Source organism: Eptesicus fuscus, chromosome 7, assembly GCF_027574615.1.
Source record: "Eptesicus fuscus isolate TK198812 chromosome 7, DD_ASM_mEF_20220401, whole genome shotgun sequence".
Classification (NCBI taxonomy): Eukaryota; Metazoa; Chordata; class Mammalia; order Chiroptera; family Vespertilionidae; genus Eptesicus; species Eptesicus fuscus.
The window spans coordinates 75833753-75855895 of NC_072479.1; the positions used below are offsets into that span (position 1 = coordinate 75833753).

The 22143-nt window shown below is 37.3% G+C and overlaps 1 protein-coding gene across 1 annotated transcript in view; it reads left to right on the forward strand.

Annotated features, from left to right (window-relative positions):
* Window positions 1-22143, forward strand: part of SOX5 (SRY-box transcription factor 5) — a 971057-nt gene that overhangs the window by 759509 nt on the left and 189405 nt on the right. Inside the window, exons 10-11 of the mRNA XM_054719220.1 lie at window positions 4634-4806; window positions 9586-9654. Coding sequence (XP_054575195.1) covers window positions 4634-4806; window positions 9586-9654 — 242 coding nt within the window. The remainder of the gene's footprint in view (window positions 1-4633; window positions 4807-9585; window positions 9655-22143) is intronic.

Below are 22143 nucleotides of genomic sequence, written 5' to 3' on the forward strand. Positions count from 1 at the left end.
TCGGTAGTGTGTGTTCACCACCCCAAGTCAAGTCTCCTAATTGGTTCCAGGAAAAGTGCGAGTGAGTGAGTGAATGTGTGTGTCTGAGTGTGTACGTGTGCACACATCATCAAGCACCTATTCTGAATATCTAAGACTACAGCCAAGTGAGGACTGAGCTCAGTTCCTAAGTGCTGGCTTCAAGTTGTTGTGAGTGAATTACTTCCAGGGCTTGTAGACAGAGAATAAAATTATAGCTTGGCAAAGTTCAAAGAAGTGTTTTTTTACTTTCAGAAGAGTAAAAAAAAAAAAATTAATAAACTCTTTTATCATTAAACCTTACCGGAGGATATTTTTCCCATTGATTTTTAGAGAGAGTAGAAGGGATGGAGAGAAAGAGAGAAACAGCAATGTGAGACAGACACATCGATTGGTTGTCTCCCATGTGGTTGCTGCCCCTGCTGAGGATTAAACCTACAACCCAGGTATATGTCCTTGACCTGGAGTTGAGCCCCTGACCCTTCAGTGCATGGGCCAATGCTAGAATCACTGAGCAACACAAGCCAAGGAAAAAAATGATAAACTTTTAAAGTAGGAAAACTAAATAGTTTTTGGTTTGTATAGTTTTGTTCTCAAAAAATTGTTGTTATACCTATTTAAAGTCAGTCTCACTTTTTAAGAAACAATGTGGGTCAGTAAAGGTCACCACTTTTAAAAGCATAAAATTATTTTACAGGTTAGATTATTTTGCTTGTATGAATTGACACTATTTTACGGTCTGGTACTCTGGAAATGTGAAGTAATTAGATGTTAAAGTTACATTAGAAACAATCCTCCAACACACGTGTGTGTGTGTGTGCATGCGCGTGCACACACACACACACACACACACACACACACACAAAGGGACACTTGATCCAGTTTTGCAGAACAAAGCAGTTTGCCTAAAAAGCTCTGCAGACAGCAAGCAGTCCATCTGTGTGATAAACTGATTAGCTACCTGAAGAAATTGTTTATTTCTTCTTCTCAAATCATCCATATAGTGTAACAGGACAGTGTATAGAGTTTTTCGCCCTTATCTAAAGCAAAGGCACTGAATAAGGGTCCTGTGAAGGATAAAGCAATGCCTTTTACAGCCTTGTAGTTATTGGAAAGGGGACAACACAGTGCCTGCATCCCAGCTGGCAACCAGTTGAGTCACACACTGTTTCAGCTAGTGTGACCTTCCATTACACGGAAGGTCACTGCATTGGCACTTCACCTGAGGACAGTAATCGGGGACCCATGGTGGCTCTGATTAATCTGAACAGATCATTTGTTCTCAGTGAAATCATTGCAACTTTTGTATTTTATTGACTTAACTTTATTTGTAGCATTATAACAAGTAATATCTGCATCTAAAGTTCTCTCAAATAGCATTTCTATCTCGGTGAGGTTTTAAAAGAAGGGCATTCATTGTTTGAGAGGTTTTCTGGCTAGGCCACTCAGAAGTGCCTAGATCAGTTTCTCCACCTGCCTTCTTTGAAGAATTCTTTAGAGCCTGATTTCTTTCCCATCGGTGTCCCTGGTGGACCTTTCTCACCCTACTCAGAAGGCATTCATTTAGGCAGGCAAAGTGTGGTACCTGGTGTTAAAGAAAATGCCAACTGAAGTTAGTACAGTAAAAAAAAAGGAGAGAGGCCATTTTTGAAAGCTATAATTTTGTACTTTCTAGAAGTTGGGACATAAAGGCAAACACCAAATAGCTCTGTAATGCCAGTAATGGATTCGAGGAAATAATCCATTCAGCAATACTATGGCCTTTCAGGACTTGCGAACTAAAGACGTCCTATGTGGATTGAGCATGTGGATTAAAGTAGATCCCCTCTTAGGTGACGTAACATTCTGAGATAAAAGAGATTGTTGATTCAGTGTGTGGCCTGAAAGAGATAATTCTGTTTAAATAACATTAGACCATTTGGAAACAAGCAGCCTGGGGATAAGAATCAGATCCCAAGTAATAAATCCGAGGGGTTCTGCCTTGCTCTCTTGTTGGATAAGAGCGCCACTGAAAGAAGCATTAGCTGTAAATTCAGATTCTCTCCCATTAGTCTATTTATTCGCTATATTTTTCAGTTCATTCAACAAATACTGCTATCCAGTTGGATCTGAGTTTGATTGATTTATGGATTGGTTATCTCTTTCTTTAAATGCAAAGTCTATTAAGCAGACATTCTTGTCTGGCTTGTTTGTACACTGTAGCATCTCCAGCACCTAGATGTGTGTGAGGCACATAGGAGGAACTCTTTGGATATATGCTGAATGGATTAAAGAAAAGAGCCAGCCATTTGATGGAGTTCTCAATTGGGGATGATTTTGCTCTATCAGGGGAAATTTGGCAATGTCTGGAGACATGGTTGGGGTGTTATAACTAGGTGGGGAGTAGTACCAGCACCTAGCCAGAGACACTAAGCACAGATATCCAGAAAAATAAGTGTATGGCCCAAAATATCAGTGTCCGGATTGGGAAACCCTGATCTACGTGAAGAGTTTCCCAAGGGAAACAATTGGAGTACAGAAGCCTGAAGGTGGGAGCATGTTTGCATATTGGTTGTAGAGAAACTCAAAGAAGGCCATGTGACTGAAACATTTTTGCAGAAGAGAAAGCGGGAGATGATGATGCCATAGAAGTTGAGGGCAGATCATTCAGGGCTTTCTAAAGATAGGGAGTTTGAATTTTATTATCTATGCAGCATTTTATGATATATACAGGCATGTGACATGATTTGATTTCCCTTCCTGAACTTGTAATTGGAGAATGGGTTTTAGTAGGGGAGGAGGAAGCAGGTAGAATGAGATTTACTAGGGGAGGTTGAGTGGTTTAGAAAACTGGTACCAGGTAGAATGATTTAGAAAACGGGTGTATTAATCAAGATAAGAGATGATGGTGGTCTGGAGTAAGGAGTGGTATTGGAAATGACAATTCATAGACTGATTTATAATACGGTTTAGGGTTAACAGGTTCCCCAGTACATTAGCTAAGAAACTAAAGCAGAAGAAGGAATCCAAATAATACATGGATGATGATATATCTTACTCTAGAGGGGGATGACTAAAGCTGGTTTCCTTCCCTGGTGGCTTTTGTTACATTATATTAAGGAATGTTCTTTTCAAAGTCTAGAATGTTTTAAAACTATTATTAGAATTTCCAATATCCATAAAGTCATTTATGAGCCCCACCCCACACACGGGGGGAGAATGTAAAGCACATGGCATTTCGAGCCCTAGCTGGTTTTGTTCAATGGATAGAGGGTCGGCCTACAAGCAAGAGGTCCCGGATTTGATTCCAGTTAAGCGCACATACCTTGGTTGCAGGCTCCTCCCTGGCCTGGGCCCTGGTCGGGGCTGGTGCAAGAGGCAACCAATCCATGTGTTTCTCTCACATCGATGTTTCTCTCTGTCTTTCCCTCTCTCTCCCACTCTCCCCAAAAAGCAATGGGAAAATATCCTCAGGTGAGGGTAAACAAACAAAAACAAACAAACAAAAAAAGAACGTGATAATTTTGAGATGAAGCCATAGGATTTAGTCCTTTATCTTGTTTTTATAAAAATGGGGACAATTTCCTCAACAAAAGAATAAGTTCCTTGGCTTAACTCTCTTGAGCCAAAACCAAAACACTTATGCAACTGTTTTATAAGATAAACCATCTCCTCATTTCCCTTAGCTATATGGTATGCCTAACTTCAGAGTGATATAAAGGGAATGGACTTTATTCTTTATGTTATTCGTTAAATGGTTTTAGATGGTTTGGCATATGCCAGGTCCTGTAGTAGGTAATGAAGATATAAAAATTGGTAACTAAAAATTAGTGTGTCACAACTGTGTCTGTTGACTTTAGGAGATAAGTGTGAAAATAAGATAATACAATTAATGAGTAAGTGCTATAATAAAGAGACATACTATTTGAATTCCTAAGGAAGGGGATGGTTGGTATTAATGGGAATAAGGGGAAAAATCATAAAGAATATGACACATGAGCTCCAGCATGAAGAATGAATGGTTAGGTAGTTGGCACTTATAAAGGATGTTATTTGGGAAGTATGGGGGGAAAATTCAGTATAACTAGAATTTAGATGCAAAAAGGAAGTGGGAAGGTTGGGTTATATTTTGAATGAATTCATTCATTCTTAAAAATCAGTTGACATTTTATTCTGAAGATAGTAGAGTTGTTTAAACAGAGGAAGTGATATGACAAGATTTGTTTTCTACGAAGTTAATTTTGGTGCCTGTTTAGAGAATAAGCCTGTAGAAAGAAAAAACAATGGCAGTAAGTTCTATTAACCTTTTGCACTCGGATGTCGAGTGTGACTCGACATGGTTAGCATCGGTAGCTAGTCAGCCTACAGTTTACTTGTAAAATAAAAGGGGAAAAAAGCTATAGGTTATTACTTGTTATATAAAAAAAATCAAAATATTTATTCATTCTGATATTTCGTGATGGGTAAATAATGATGACTTTTTACTATTGAGTTAAAATCTAAAAGAAAATATATGTTGATTTGTGTGCAGAACCTTATATTTGGAATAGTTCTCAATACAATAGAATCATTGTCATTGAAAAATTTTCTTCTCGTTTTTCCTTTCTCCTATGTTTTATTGCTGTGTTATGTTCAGGAACTCCTGAAAGCCTAGCTGAGAAGGAGAGGCAGCTTATGGGTATGATCAATCAGCTGACCAGTCTGCGAGAGCAGTTGTTGGCTGCCCATGATGAGCAGAAGAAACTGGCTGCATCTCAGATTGAGAAACAACGCCAGCAAATGGAGCTGGCCAAGCAGCAACAAGAACAGGTAAGAAATAGAGACACAGTCAATTTCCTCAGGCTTTGTTTTGCCTGCTATTTATGTCAGTCTCCTAGGCATACAAAGATCATTTAAAGCTCCTCTCCCCTTTTGCCCACATAAATAAGTAAAAAGGCAAATGGCAAAGCAAACTCTGATCTGAAGAAAGTTATCCACTACTTCAGTGGTGAGTAACATGGAAGTAATTATAATCAAGGTGCTGATAGGTCATGAGAGAAGTACCAAAAACTGTGGAGAGTCAAGAGAACATTTCCAGTCAGGAACATGGAAGATTTCACTAAACAGGTGTTTGTTATGGAGCTTTGAAGAATAGGTAGGATTCACCATGTAAAGTAAAATTTCAATATGGGGCAGGAATTTTAGATAATAAGAACGAGTAAGAATCTAAACTAGATAGGGTGTTGACCATGGAAAAAGAAAAGAAGAAAGCAATAAACAGGTGGAAGATTTATGTTTAGTTGAATTTCTGAATGGGCAAAAGGCAGAAGAAAAGTGTTGAGTCATAGGGAAAGTCACGGGGAGGGCTACTTTGTAACAGCAACTGGCTATATGATATTGAATTAGAGCTGTTGTCAGGTTGTCCCTCTAGAAGTAAGTGAGAGACAGGTAGAAATACCAATTAAGAGAGGTCTGATTTAAATGTCTTAGATTATCTACATAGACATGATAGTTCAATACACTGGAGTAGATAAGTTTTATTCATTTTCAATCAGGTGCTTCTTATGTGCCCAGCACTGTGCTAACTAACTGCTGAGGCTACCTCAATCAACCAGAAAGACAAAACCCCTAAATTCTAGTGGAATGAGGTGATTAACAAAGAAAAAGAAATTAATAAAATAATCTCAAGTAGTGATAAGTTATTTGAAGAGATATAAGAAGAATAACTCGATAAATAGTTACTTGTATGTCAAGGCAGTATTTCTTAGCTAAGGTGATTGGATCAAGCATTTAGGCTCAGATTGAAATGATATACAAGATACAGCCATATTAATATCTTAAGCCCAGAGTGTTTCATAGAGAGAAATAGCAGGTTTATAGGCCTTGACTTAGAGAAGGGGTGAAATCAGGAGAAAATGGACATGACCTAAGGGTAGATCCTTGGAGATACTGGTATATAGCTGCTAGAGAGTGGAAAATGAACAAATCCAGAACCAAGAATCTACTGTATTTGTCATTTAGATTCTTATTGTTGGCCTTAATAGTGTGGCTTCTATGGAGCTTTTGTAGCAGAAATCAGATAGTCAGAAATGACACGTAGAAGAACTGACACCTAGTGAGAAACTGGTAACAAAGCATAAGAACTGTTACTTAAAGGAAAATTGCTAGTAATGAGAAGGGAAGATAGAGGGTATACATAAGGTGATTGTCTGTATAGAGATGGTGCATCTTTTAGAGGGATAACTTCCTATGTTTTATGCTCAATCCACTCACCATCCACACTTGGAGGAGAGTCATTGTTTAGTCAGAGCTACTCAATACTGCCAAACATTCCAGACTGCTCTCAAAATGTAAACTAGCCTAGTTGAAAGAGGTAAAGAAACATTCAAAATATATTTGAAGAGATCCCCTATTTTCAAATTATTCTCTCTACTTGGTAGTTCATATCTGCTTGAAAGATGACATTTTTATTTTTAATGAAATGCTTCATCATTTTCTTTCACTGTATATTTGACCTGTTATTGGCTATGGCCCATATTTCTCTTGCTTTACCCTCCTATAATAAAACAGGTCAGAATGCTAGCCTGTGACAGTCTAGAAAAACACCAGTCTTTTCATGTATGTTTTTAACTTTCAGTACCTTCAGACATCTGAATTCTAGAAAATTCTGGGAGTCTCTGAAACTGTAGCTCAGATGGGGCTATTTCTTTGTAAAGAATCCCCACTTTGGTGATTTGAGGGTCCCTAAAACTCTGAGCAATCCGTAATGGAGAGCAAGGTTCCTTTCTTTCTCTTTCACATTCTGGCCCATCCCCAAATATCATCACAAGGTTCTAGAATTTTTACTTTCTCTGACATTCTCCTTTGAACTTTAGAAATCCTTAAGTTTTGCCAGAATGTCTTCCCTATATTGGAGAGATGTCAGGCAGTGATGCCTACACAGCCTGTGAGAAGATCCCTCCTATGGGCCGCAGGTCAGCTTTCCAGAGCCCATCTGCTCTCCCAGGTCCTCTCTACCATGCATTTCTGACATGCATAATCAACACTGTGGTGGTCACTCCTCTTTTCATCAGGACACAGGGATATCTCTGAATGACATTTAGTATTTATTCCTTAAGATACAGGTTAGGTTCATCTTATCTTGAGGGTTTCTTTTCCGACTCTCCTCGTAACACTCCCTACTTAGTACAGCACATGCCTCCTCTGCACACTCTAGTCTTCCTCTGACAGCCCTTAGAGATGCTAATGATCTTGTTCACTGATCAGCCTTTCCACCAGACCATGAGCTCCATTCCACATTCATCCACTCAACAAATATCTATTGATATCTAATGAGATCAAATATCTGTTGATCTCAGCTTCTGTTATAGTTACTGGGATCCAGCAAGGAATGAAACAGACAAAAATCCCTCATGTATTGAATTCTAATTGGTAAGAGATAGATAATAAATTAAAATGTAACATATAGTATATGTTCATAAGAATTATGGTGAAAAATAAAACAGAGAGTTAGGGATGAAAGTGCTGAATAGAGGGGCTCTTTTAAAGGGAGTCATTGGGGAAGCCCTATTGACAGGGTAATATTTGAGTAAGGAATTGCAGGGGATGAGGGAGTGAACAAACCAGTTATCTAGGAAAACAGTGTTTCAGATGGAGGGGAAAGCAAGTGCAGAGGCTCAGAGGCTGGAATATCCTTGGGAAGTAGGAACATCCTTGGTGTGTTCAAGAGACAGGAGTGAAATGTGGCAAGATTGGGGTGACAAATGAAGAAAAGGAGAAGATGAAATCAGAGAGCTAGGAGGCCAAATTATATTGGGCTTGCAAGCATTACATGGCCTTTACTCTGAGACAGAGTGTTTTTAAATTTTGAATAACATGACAATTTACCTTGTCAAAGGATCTCTCTAGATTCTGGTTTATAATAGGTTGTGAGGAGCAAGGACAGAAGCAGAAAGAGCAAATAGGAGGCTATCACAATAATTCAGGCAAGAGGGAACAGTAGCTTGGAACAGGAAGAAGAATGGAAGGGTATGAGCTAGTCAGTTTCTTGATAAATCCTTAATATCAACTGAAATATTGGGGTGTGGGAGGAAAGAACTGGACTTAAGGAAAAAAGGACATTCCCTTTTCTACAATCTCCTTTCCTACCTCTCTGCAAAAAATGTTTTTACTGTATTCCTAAAAGAAAACATTACAATAAACATAGTTGTACGGATGTCCATAAGGGAAATGGAAAGTTCATTGTGCAGCCATGTTGACCCATCCCCTTTATATTGGTTCTTTCATTTATAGTAAAGGACTCTGCTTGTATTTTATCCTGAATTTTTAGCTTTCTGATACTGAATTTAAGGAAATACACTTTTTATGAAAATGGCAATGATGAGGATAAGAACCAGTGCTTACTTACAGGAGAGTTATGTTACATTCTTATGAGAAGGTAGCCTACCCTTTATGATGCAATAAGGTGTTTTAAAATTCTCTTCTCATGGTATTCAATCAAGAATTCTGCATTAACTATTCAGGTGTTTTTGCAAATGGTGAGCAAAATATTCATGACTCATACCATAGTACATAATAAGTAAGAGGATATTATCAGAGCAAATAACGGATGATGGCGCTAGTTGCTGGCATTTCAGATGACTACCTTTCAGGTGACCACACTGAGGGCTAAGTCCTGAGTTTAGTTTTTAACCTGTTGAATTTGAAGTACCTTTGGGAATGTCATTGGATAAGTAGGTCAGAAGCTTGAAGCAGAGGTCTAGTCTGCAGAAACAAATTTATAAGCACTTGGCATACATATGGGAGTAGGTATAGAGGGAAAAGAATTGCATCTAAAATTAAGCCTTATAGCACCACAACAGTGGATAAAGCCTTCGAAGGTGACTGAGAAAGAACAGACTGGGACTTAGGAGCAAAACCAGGAGAGCATGATGTACTAGAAGTCAAGGAAGAAGGTGTGGGAATCACTGAAAGCCTTGAGTGTTGCATTCTGATGAAAGGTCAAAAGGTAAGGACTAAAAATCACTTCACAGTTTAAAAATGGAAGTGACTAGTGACTTTATTAAGAATCATTTTAGTTGAGAACGGTAGCATGAATCAGAATGGAGTACATTGAGGAGTTGGCAGTTTAGAGGCAGAAATGAGGACAGTATTTACCAAAAAACAACCAACAAACACAAAACCTCACTAAGAAATAAAGCATCTTACAATAGTTTGTGCTACTCTGAACTCCTGGGTCACAAAACCTCCCTGTTTCATCAATACTCGTAGAAAACAGCTGAAAATGTCAGAGATAGTATCTTTTTAAGATATCGCCAGGAAGTAGGATTTTTGAAATGAACATTTCATACTGGATTAGATCACTGTTGTAGTGTCTTAGGGCCTCATTTGTTTTAGGCCAAAAGAACCATAACAGTTCCCAAAGACTGAATGTCTTAACTGATCCTACTTAATGATGAACCACTGGTACTGTAGAGACACAAGCATACCTATTTGCATCATCTGAATAATCAGTGTCAAATCAAACTTTGAGAAACAGAACGTTGGTAATTTCCCCATAGGACTATAATAAATACACTTTAAATTTTCCCATGTGCTATTTCTCCACAGATTGCCAGACAACAGCAGCAACTTCTGCAGCAACAACACAAAATCAATTTGCTTCAGCAACAGATCCAGGTCAGAAATCATAGTTTCATACATTCTCCCAATTAAAAAATGTATATTTGTTTCTCATTTTTAGATGTGCCTGATTGAAATGATCTACAGAGTAAAAATTACGTTCAGCCTAATTCATGCTGTGTTGCCTCCTGTGCCAGGAGAATCATACAGTGGTGGCCCTGCCGTGGGCCCTCCTGTGTCAGGGAGCTTCAGTCTAAGCAAGCTGACAACAATTTTCATCCCATATTGAAGGGAAATTAATGTTAGAAATGTTTCATTTTCTCTGTTGTTTCATATTTAAAATGTGCCGTAAATGTGTTCTTAATGATGGAGGTGCAAGGCAACCAAAGCAGAAAGGTAGAGTGGGTTTTCATTTAGTCACGGCAGTATGAACTTTGCGGTATGCTCAAGAGCCATGTGCGATAAAGGTTGAAGTTAGGAAACATAATGATTTGGTGTTCAAGTAGAATCTTACCCTTAGTGTAGACAGTGGGCTCTATAACCTCCATATATTTCTTATGTGGAAATTTACAATGATGAGAAGCATCAATTAAGAACAAAGGAAGCAGTTGTATTGGTATCAAAAGGATAAAATACCTTGCCGGTGATGTCTTGTCTCTACCACTCACTAGCCTTATGAACTTGGACAGAATTTGTATCTCTTCCTGAAAATTCCTTTTCTGGAAGCACTTATTTCATAGAGTGTTTATGAGGATTTAATGAAGCCATGGATGGATGGCTTTAGGGTAATATCAAGACAAATAGTAAGTGTTCAGTACATACTCGCTGTGACTAGCAAGGGAAGGAACCTAAGTCATGGATCTATGAATCCAACCCTGTGTAACATCATCCATCTGGAAGCAACTATTAGATTTGCAGTCAGATTATGTGGGGAAACATTCATCATACTCTTGAAGTTTTACCTTGAGAATCCAATATATTTTATTGAAAGTGAATATCATAAATGATGGAACAAAATGTGTCAAAATTATTTCATTCGTTAATCATGTTTAGACTTCTTAATCAACAGCGTTTATTCCACTTTATCTAATTTATTTTTCCTGGATTATGTAGCCCACAGGGTTTACTCATTCTTGTACTCCCTGAGATTTCAGAGAACTGGTCACAGCCTCAGTGAGAGTGATACATCAATGAGATGATCCAACCAAAATCTTCACCTTCCTTAACTGTAATTATTAGAAGCATATTTCTAATGGGATATGTTCTATCAGGAGTGTGGTTGCTCAATGGTTTAAAACTGTTCATTGGATTTCCATGTTTAGTCTAAGTATGATGACTTTGAATATAGTTTTAGTTGATGGTATCAGATTATCTAAATTTAAAATGTTTTTAATTGTTGAAAACCTGTTATAACAAAAATGTTATGGCAAGTTCTCAATATAAATAAGGTACAATTCCATAGTCAGTGATGTTGCCCTTTGCAAATCACTTGATTTCACTATAGTTTGATGAAGGTACCAATAGTTCTGAATTTTTACAGATTTTTATGAGACTGAGAGAGTCTTTTGTTAAGCAGAATTGCAAAAATGTATCTAAACCCATAAATAAGTAGAAGGGTAAGCTTTGTTTGACCACTTGAATGTAATCATCATCTTCCATTCCTTTTTTTGGAATTATTTCACAATTATGAACACTGTATATATAATGTGGATTTTAAGCTCTGTTATAATGACTTAGTGTTGAAATGGATGGATTTTAGCCAAGTTTAATGACCTGCCAACATCACACAACTAGTTAAAAGTAGAGATAGGATCAGAGACAAAGTTTTCTGATGGTTAATAGAAATTTTGCTAAGTATGAGTAAGTTAAAAGCTTAGAATTTCATTTGATCAAAATGTTAAGCTGCTGACTTCCACTAGTTCCCAGAGTGAAAAAACACATATCCATTAGTCCCTAAGGGAATAATGTCACACTGATGGTAATTTGGGGGAAACATTAAGAGAGATGTTGAGATATTATATCTGTGTATTTACCCTTCTTTCTAGTTTTAGTACAGATAAATGATACTGACAGAGGCAACATCCATCAAGTTATTATTTTAAAAAAGAGTTTGGGAAGTAGGGAATGTTCCAGGTAAAAATAAGTACTGAGCAAGACCGACAATCTGAAAGAAATTCATTTTCACAGCTTCTAGTATATTCATTAACTAAAAGCATAGTTCTAAAGCATATTTTATAAATTGTTAATTTGGTGCAGTCTTGCAAGCACTTAATAGTTATGAAATTCATAATATATTTAAAATTGTCTGTTGAGAGATTGTTCAAACAGTTATGGGAGGTACTGATATACTGCTATATGTAGAAATAAAAGATTAAGAAGGGAGAATAGGTTCTGTTTTTCTCACATAAATCTTTACCACATTTCTTTTTTAGATTGTTTTCTCTCCCTTCTCTTCTTCTTTCCACATTTCCCTTATCAGCATAGGACAAGTAAGAAGAACAGCAAAAATCAAACCTGCTGTAATGGAAGGCAATCAAATATAAAACAAATTTTATTATAAAATATTGTTTTGTGAATGCTTATGTAATCAAATGCTCACATAAGAATATTTTATCGTAGACTAAATTTTCTTTGATATCTGAAAATATGTATTTTGAATTTGATCTACTTTTTTTCTTAAATATGGAGCTTTAAAACCTTGTAGAAATAAACATACCAATTTACATTATTCATCTTGATTGCATTTTCTTTGATGTTTTATTCTATTGTTGCTTTGGACTTTAGAAAACAATGTGTTCTAATTCCTTTATTGATAGAATAGAGGACGTCAGTGTTTCTATTCCACAAATAAGGCTTCCCTTAAAATTTTGGTTTCAATTGAAATATATAAGACATTAACCTGGTCCAAATATTGGTAAAGGCATACAATAACTTAAATTTGTTAGACAGATCTGCCTTGTGGGTTAGATTGACAGATGGTAAGAAAGCAGGAAAAATTGTCACACTCGATGGATATGTTAAATAACTGGAGAAGACATTCCCCAACATTTTTCTCATTCTTTTACTGAGATGTCTTTAAAGGAGAGGTTAATTTAGACATGCTTATTTCATTTGAAGTACATGTCATTTAATTTTTACAATGTATGAACAAGTTTGTATGTGCCTGTATGCACACACATTCACATACTGGTATTCTAATGACCATATTATTTAAAACTTATCGGGGCCTGTTAATTCTATTTTTTTTCAACTCCAAATGAAAAAAGTGATGGTAGGTTTTACTCAAGTAATTATTTGAAGAGAAAATACCATAAGAATTATTAAATTAAACAGTTTTACTTAATAACTTAGGATCACTTCTTCATGAGCTATTTTTCTCTCTTGAAAAACCATCCTTGGCTCTAAAATTGCATTATTCTAATTGCACTGAAAATACAATCTACTTTACTTCCTTATAGAGAATTTCAAGTTATAGTTGTCTTCCAGGTTAATACATAAATCAGGATTAAAAGAAGAATTAAGAAAGTTTTATGTTATCCTTTGTAACATCATAAGCCAGTTCATTCTACAAATAAAATCATATCCTAATGTTAGAAACATCCTATTATCAATCTAGTGCTGTATCATTTTTTATGAGATTATTAATTTTAGGAACACCAAGAATTTTCAGTCTCCTTTTTTTTTTTTTTTTTTTTTTTACTAGTTGGCAATGTTTTCCTTTAATTGTCCTTAAATAAAGAACATTTTTATATTCCTACTTACTACCTATATAGCTAACTTTTAATGCACATTAGTACATTAGTACAAATTTATAAATGTGTCAGAGAAAAATATCTTTCTAGATTTCTTTGAGGGTAAGGTTTCTATTGTATTGCTTCTGCCTACCATGGCCAATTTTTAGTAATTTTATTTTCTCACTAATCTAGCTTTTATATTAAATCAACCTATTTCTAATACTGATAGTTAGGTGTTTTATGTTTCCAATAATGATCCTAGACCCTTGGTTCATCTTGACCTGGTTCACTGTTACCAAACATTTTTAAAGTAAATGAATGTGACCTCTATGAACTTCCATTATGGCAACAAAGTGACTGTCTCTGGAGACCCAGTTTCCCTTTTATGTGTAAGCTTTGTATGGGACAGAATTTCTACAGCTTTTGGCTGGGGAAGCATGTCCTAGTTTTAAGTTTTTTTACTCTCTTTTAATAATACTTAATGGAATTTAAGGTTCTTATTAGCATCTAATAGGGCCAAGTCAAAACATGTTTTACTATGAAATCCATTTACAGTATTTTAAAGGGCAATTTAAAGATATTGTACTTCTTGTCAAATGAATATTTGTCATGATCCCCATACTGAAATTTCAGTGTTAGAATTTTCATAAGAGATTCCACAAATTTGTTGCATTTCCCCTTCTGTTAAACTTTCCCTACTGTTGTTCATTGTTTTCTCTTGGGGGCAAAGAATTGATATTTAATAACTCCCTGTCATTGGTTCTGATTCCTAAATTAAGCCTGTTCAGGTCTGATAATAGTTTTGGGCTGTTGGTTCTGACTGGAGCTAAAGGCAGAGCAAAGAACAAATCTTCGTTCTTTTACATTGTTACTTCTCTGGTGTATGTTCCACAGTATGTAGGAAAAAGCTTGGTTCTTTAGGTGATATAGAAATATATTTAACTGTATGAAATACAATTTTAATAATGACTTAATCATTCAATTAAATATACTCCTTTCACTGAGAGGGAGCTACTTTTAAATCCTTTTTTTAAATGCATCTCCTAATGATTAGCTAATGATAGACTTTCATTCATTCATGTTATTTCTCTATGCAGATAAATATGTCTATGCAGATAGAAATAAAGAGAGATTGATATGCATAGACATTTAAATTTTATTGATATAACACATGCATATGTATTTCAATTTTTATTGATATAAACAATTTAACAAAAAATGTATATGAGAGCACATTTTCTGGAATTAGACATACCTGAATTCAGTCTCTGCATCTTCACACCTCATCTATGTGATCTTGGGAAAATAGCTTAATCCCTCTGTTTCATTACTCCCATCTATATATGGGAATTACAATACTCAAATCACACCTGGTTAATTTGAGGATTAAATGGGATCATGCCTGGCATGTAGTGAGCACACATTGCTAAACATTTCTGCCTAAGTCATCAGAGGAGAAACTAGTTCTCTCTGTATTTCTGATGATGGACAATTTAATGACTACTACCAGCAAAAGGAGAATTTCTAGGGAAAAAAATACAATCTATGTGGCAGGAGCAACTGAAAACTGTACCTTCAGTGTTCCAAATTCATATAATTTTAGAATTACAAGGGATTTTTAGAAAGCCTTTCTTTAGACCTAGCTCTCCTTTGGACATTCATAAGCTGAACCCAAGTAAGGTTAGATTTTCCCAATGTCAACAGAAGTTGTTACTTGTGGAACAATGGCTGGATTCCAAGTTTCTGGAGTCTTGGCTTAGCTCATTTTTATTTCACTGATATTCTACCATTTAAGGCTTAATGGCCCAAAGTTTTAAAATGAGTTTTCTTTCACTGGAAACTTATTCTTACAAAGTAAAAATACAATTTGACTTATGTACAATTGAATGATTAAGTTGCAGTCATAGGCTCAACCAATTTGTGACAAGGTTTCATTTTATTGGAGCCAAAGTTCTCTGAGCTTATTAAGAGTTTTGGTAATTCTTGGTAAATTATTATGCAGAACGAAATCCATTGAAATATTGTATTGAAAATATAATAATGCTAAACGTGAAAGCATAGTACCTGACTGACCTGCTGGTTTATGATTTCTTTCTCTGAGTGTGGTAAGTTGAAAACATTTTACCCCCCCTCAACAAGACCCCACACATGTGTATGAGCACAAAGAGATTGCAAAGTAACCTTGTCTATTTAAGAGACTGGAAATGCCAAGAATAAATACTGTGCAATTAAGGTAGCATTTCCACCTGAGAAGGAAATGAATGAACTCCTTGAGGTCCAACTAATGATTGGCCATATGAAACAAAATATACCACAACTGGATATGATGCAGTTCTTGGAATTCAGACAGATTAGTAGGGGAGAAAATATGGAGATACAGAGAAGTAACTTTATAGATGACATTCCTTTCTTTCTTGTACTTAATGGAAACAGAAAGATAGTTGAGAAGATACGTGATCTCTTCTAAAAGAGCAGTGATAATAACTGCACCTGTCTTGTTTTACTCAGAGGGAGCTACTTTTAAATCCTTTTTTTTTAAATGCATTTCCTAATGATTACCTAATGATAAAATTTCAGTCATTCATGTTATTTCTCTATGCATACAAATGTGTCTTTGTAGCTAAAGAGAGGTTGATATGCATATATATGTCCATTTTTAGAGCCCAGACTGCTGTGTGGTGCCCAATATTTTTACTCAGAAGGAACCAATTTAAATCTTAAAAGTTTTGCCCAAGCTGGTTTGGCACAGTGGATAGAGCATATGCCCATAGACTAAAGGATCATAGGTTCTATTCTGGTCAAGGGTACATACCTCCCTTGCATGTGGGAGGCAACCAATCAATGATCGATGCTTCTCTCTCTGTCTCTCCCTCACCCTTCCATTCTCTCTAAAAGTCAATGGAAAAATGTCCTCAGGTGAGGATTAACAAAACAAAACAAAATCTTTAAAGTTTTTATTATTAACTAGAAACCCGGTGCACGAAATTCGTGCACGGCGGGGGGTTGTCCCTCAGCCCAGCCTGTACCCTCTCCAATCTGGGACTCCTGGAGGGATGTCCGACTGTCCGTTTAGGCCCGACCCTGGTGGGATCGGGCCTAAACGGGCAGTCGGACATCCCTCTCACAATCCAGGACTGCTGGCTCCCAACTGCTTGCCTGCCTGCCTTCCTGATTGCCCCTAACTGCTTCTGCCTGCCAGCCTGATCACCCCCTAACCACTCTGCTGCCAGCCTGGTTGATGCTTAACTGCTCCCCTGCCAGCCTGTTTGCCCCCAACTTCCCTCCTCTGACGGCCTGGTTACCCCTAACTGCCCTCTCCTGCAGGGTTGATCACCTCCAACTGCCCTCCCTTGCAGGCCTGGTCTGTCACAACTGCCCTCCCTTGCAGGCCGGGTGCCTCCCAACTGCCCTCTCCTGCTGGCCATCTTGTAGTGGCCATCTTGTGTCCACATGGGGGCAGGATCTTTGACCACATGGGGGCAGCTATATTGTGTGTTGCAGTGATGATCAATCTGTATATTACTTTTTTATTAGATAGAATAGAGGCTTGGTGCATGGGTGGGGGCCAGCTGGTTTGCCCTGAAGGGTGTCACAGATAAGGGTGGGGGTTCCCTTGGGGTGTGGGGCGGCCTGAGCGAGGGGCCTGTGGTGGTTTGCAGGCCGGTCATGCCCCCTGGCAACCCAAGGGGAGGCCCTGGTATCTGGAATTTATTTTCCTTCTACAACTGAAACTTTGTAGCCTGGAGCAGAGCCAAGCCTGGGGCTCCCTCCGGGGTGGCAGCCATTTCTGTGGCAGTTAATTCACCTTCTACAATTGAAACTTTGTAGCCTTAAGTGGGTGAGCCTGGCCAGGGTGTGCAGAAAGCTTTGCTTCCCCTGTTGCCGCCGGCAACCCTGGCTTGCTCTCTCAAGCTCCATTCTGCCACCATTTGTTTGAATTTGTTTACCTTCTGTAATTGAAACTTTGTAGCTTGAGTGGAGGCTTAGGCCTGCAATGGCTATGGAAAGCTTGGCTTCCTCTGTTACCTGGGAAACCTTGCTCTCCCTGGCTGTAGCCATCTTGGATTGGGGTTAATTTGCATACTCGCTCTGATTGGCTGGTGGGCGTGGCTTGGCTGGTGGGCGTGGTGTATGTAGCAGAGTGATGGTTAATTTGCATATTACCATTTTATTAGAGAGGATAGCTTCCTAGTTATCAGTTTTATAATATAAGTAGAGGCCCGATGCACGAAATTTGTGCAAGAGTAGGCCTTCCTTCCCTCCGGCTGCCGGCACCGGCTTCCCTCTGGCACCCGTGACCCAGGCTTCCCTCGCAGCCCCAGCTTTGTCTGAAAGGTCATCCAGTCTAATTAGCATATGATACTTTTATTATCATAGATTCCAGTGCTATTGCTGACTTATCAACTTCAAATATCGCTAACTTGGAAACAGGAGGACAATTTACTTAGTTCCTATATTGCCATCCTGACATTCCCTCCTATTCCCCTTTTTCACCTCAAAATATATGTCTTTTAAGTTCTTCCAATAAGTACTTTGAAACTTTAGTTTGCTTACACCTCTTTCCTTGTTCAATCAGCTATACATAGTGTCTCTTGAACTTGCCTTGTCAGATGAGGATGGCACCTCTCCTCTCTCACTCCCAGTTGCCAACTTTCATTATCTCTATGTTTACTCAAAATTTATGTGTGTGAGTGTATGTGTGTGTGTGTACGTGTATAGATATATACCTGTTTGCTTTACCTATTGCTTAATATTAAACGTTGAAACTCAATAAATGGTGTGGGCATTAAAATATTGTTTTCTGGATAGTTTTAATAGGATACTCCTTATTTCCTTTATGAGTAGCTTTGTGCTTTCCAATTGCCTTTATTTTCCCCCTCATGTTATTTGCCTTATGATTTCTATGAATTATCAGAAATAAATCAAGTCTCCAGAATCCCCTTTTCCTTGACACCTGCTTCCTTGCCCTCTGTCCTCCTGCTTTTGTTTTGTCCTCCTGCTTTTGTTGGTCCAGCTGACATTCTCAGATGTCCATGTATGGCTCTCCAGAGCTGGAATCACTGTTCCCAATAGCATTCTCCTCCTTGGTTTCCCTCCTTGTTTTGCTCCAGAACCACATCTAGGAACTTCCTAAAAGAAAAGGAGGGGCAGGGGGTAAATGGGATGTAAAGTGTCTGGAATAAAAATGTTCAAAATATATGCATATGCAACGACGTTCCATTTTTAAATGCCTACTTGACAGTTTGGCTATAAATAAAAGTCCCTTACTTTTCTTCACAGCACTAATTTCCTATTTCTATTTATTTGTTTTTTTTCTGTACCCCTACCACTACCACAACACATGCATGCCCATGAGTTCTGTGGGGTCAAATATTTTATCTGTCTTGATTACTACTAAACTGAAAGTACTTATAATAGTTCCTGGCATATAGTAAGAACTTTACAATATTTATTGAATGTATCAGTGATTAAAGTGAGATCACATTACCCACTCTGTAGTGTACATAACAAGCAAGTCAATAATTTTCTCCAGGGATTCAAAGAGATGTTTACAGGGCCATTAAAATAGATAACCAACATTTCCTGTGCTGAATATGATTTGAGAAATTATTTTGTGCTTTGCACTGTACTGATGAAAAAAAGCAGCCCATTGCTTCTTAAGCATTTAGCACTCTGTGGAGGTAATTTCACATAATTATCACAAGAATTCAGATAAGTTATGGCATTATCTCCATTTAATAGTCAGTGGAAGTAAGGAGTGTGTGTGTGTGTGTGTGTGTGTGTGTGTGTGTGTGTTTCTGAGATCCTGAGAGTTGAGTACTATGTAAACTAAGAAGGTGCCTCCTGTAGCAATAAGTGATTTAATTCAGATAATTCTGAGAAAATAAGAGTAAGTGATCTTATCAAACTGAGTTGATAAGATCCTGAGTTTGGCAGGATTTTTTTTTAAGTAATTTAGTTTTCTTTCTACAATAAACCAGGTAAAAGAGTGCTCTTTTATAAGTGAGAGAAATTAATATTTATAAATGGAGGAAACATGTGTTTCACATAAGCAAATGTACATAACTAAATCTCTTCAGACAAATGCAAAAGAATGGATGTTATATTTATAAAAGATACATATCTTTAAAAATAATTATTTTTTTGTTGGCAATCTTGTTATACTTAAGGAAATTAGAAGAGGTGAACTAATGAACTTTCATAGCATACACATATTTAACTAAAAGGTAAAATAATAAGCTAATTTTGATATCATATATTTAAAGATTTATATTAATATATGTACATACATATACTCACGTTTCTATATTTTTAAATCATTACATTCACTTTATATTTTTCTGTTTATTACCAAGATATGTATTTAATTTTTTTTTCCCATACTACCATCTAATTCTGAATACATTTTTACTCCTACCTCACTATTCTTTCCCACAACTTTGCCAATACCTGTGTGTGTAGCTGCTGTTTGACCATCTAACATAGCCTCTAGTCCTTTCCTTTATCTTTTATTTTCTCTCTCCCATAGTTCCTTTCTCTGGCTAACTTTTCTCCTCTTGTCATTATTCAGTTGGATTTTATGTTTACATTGAATAGAAAGTTGTTCACTGATAAAGACAGTAAGCAGAAAAGATTCTTTTGTTTTAATTTTAAATGTAAATTATTTGAGCCCTAGCCGGTTTGGCTCAGTGGATAAAGCATTGGCCTGGGTACCGAATAGTCCCGGGTTCAATTCCGGTCAAGAGCAGGAACCTAGGTTGCAGGCTTCTCCTCGGGCCAGGCCCTGGTTGGGGTGTGTGTAGGAGGCAACCAATGGATGTGTTTCTCTCACATCAGTGTTTCTCTCTGTCTTTCCCTCTCTCTTACACTCTCTCTAAAATCAATGGGAAAATATCCTCAGGTGAAAATTTAAAAAAAATAAATTATCTGAATTTCCGTGGGGTGGTTCATTAGGGAGAGAGCAAAGGGAACATAAACAGGCTCAGAGAGTTTTCACAGGGCGTTAGTATAATATATTATTGCAATCTTTTCATGATAGAGGGTGTGTTGTCATGAGCGCCCATGTCATGCAGTCAGAATAAGAGGAGGGATGGTGCTGCCGTAAGGTAAATCAAGAGATAACAATAAATTTTTTTCTGTTGCCTGGTCTGGAGGTGTTCAGGATGTGTTTTCTTGATATCTTCATCCGCCCCTAATTGAGGATGCTTTAAAATTGAATGACTAGCAGTCAAAACGTGTTTGCTTCAAGCTGAGAAGAAAAATGCTGGTGTCTCCGCTTCCAAACTGATTGCGCTTTGTACACAACTGACAGCTACAGTCACTTTGAGTGACTGATAAGTGGGAAGCTTTGCCACTTATCAAGGAATGCAGGCTGAAAAGAAAAGGCTGGAGCCGTTTAGATGCTCTGGCATGTTCAAAATAACATCTTACATCAGTCAGCCCAGAAGCACTAAAAGACATTTACAATGAAGCAATGCATATAGAAATGTGGTGTGTGTGTGTGTGTGTGTGTGTGTGTGTGTGTGTGTGTGTGTGTATGGAGAGTCAAAAGTTACCCAAACAAGCAAATAGTTGCACAGGGGTGAAAGAAAGAAGTGTAGTTAGGTGTCAGTACTTGTGAAATGAATCGATGGTTAAGTAATGGACACATATTTTGATAAAATTTACCCTTGGTTTGAAACATTCAAATTTAAAATTGCATGACTGCGATGCTCCACCACTATTTATAGAAGCAGCTAGCTTTGACCAAAAGAAGCACCTGAATAATACTTGTGCCATCTACATTATGTAGTCATTCTCACCCTGAAGAAGAAACCACATTCTTATTATTTTTTGTGTGTCTAAGTTTTTAACATTTAAAATATATGTGTACAATATTCTGTTATATCTAACTTAAACAGCTTGATTATATAATAAAATAGGATACGATATGTTTGTTTTCATTTTAAACATACTTTTGAGACTATTCTAATGAAAGAATATACAGATTCACTGGACTGATTTCTACAAATAAAAATTAGGTAATTTTTTACCCAGTTATTAGGATTACATGTATAGTGCATGTATATCCTGCTCTAAATTTTCTAGGACATTCATATTTCATATGGTTTGTCTGTCTCCTAACACCTTACTTGTTTTTCTGTACTCTTTAAATCTCTAATAAGAGAGATGCAATAGACTTCCAATGATTTTAACCCTCCCACAGATGTCATAGTGTCTATTTAAATAACTTGTTTCAGTTTGAAAACCCCTAAATACCCTTGTTTTTGTCAAACCTTATGTCCCAACTGTGTGCAGAGGTATAATTAGGAAACCCACAAATTATTTCACTCGTCTCAATTGCTGTAGGATTGAAGACTACCAATGTTTCATCATTATAAGAACTGTTCGGCCCGGCCAGTGTGGCTCAGTTGATTGAGTGTAATTCCATGCACCTGGAGGTTGCTGGTTAGATCTCTGGTCAGGACACACGCTGGGATTGCTGGCTTGGTCCCCAGTAGGGGGCGTGCAGGAGGCAGCCGATCAATGATTCTCACATTGATGTTTCTATCTCCCACTCCATTCCCCTCTAAGAAATCAATAAAATAAAAATATGTCTTAAAAAAACAGTTTAGAAAATATGGCCTACAGACCTATCTATAAACTGCTAACAAGTTCAATCTGTGAACTGCTACAAGTCCTCAATGAGATATGGAGCTTGCTAAACCAACTTTAATTCAGATGACATTTTATTTTCACTGCAAGTGTCCTTGAAGGAAGCAGTTACCTGGTTTACATCCTAACAGCTTCTGACCTCATCACAGTACATTGA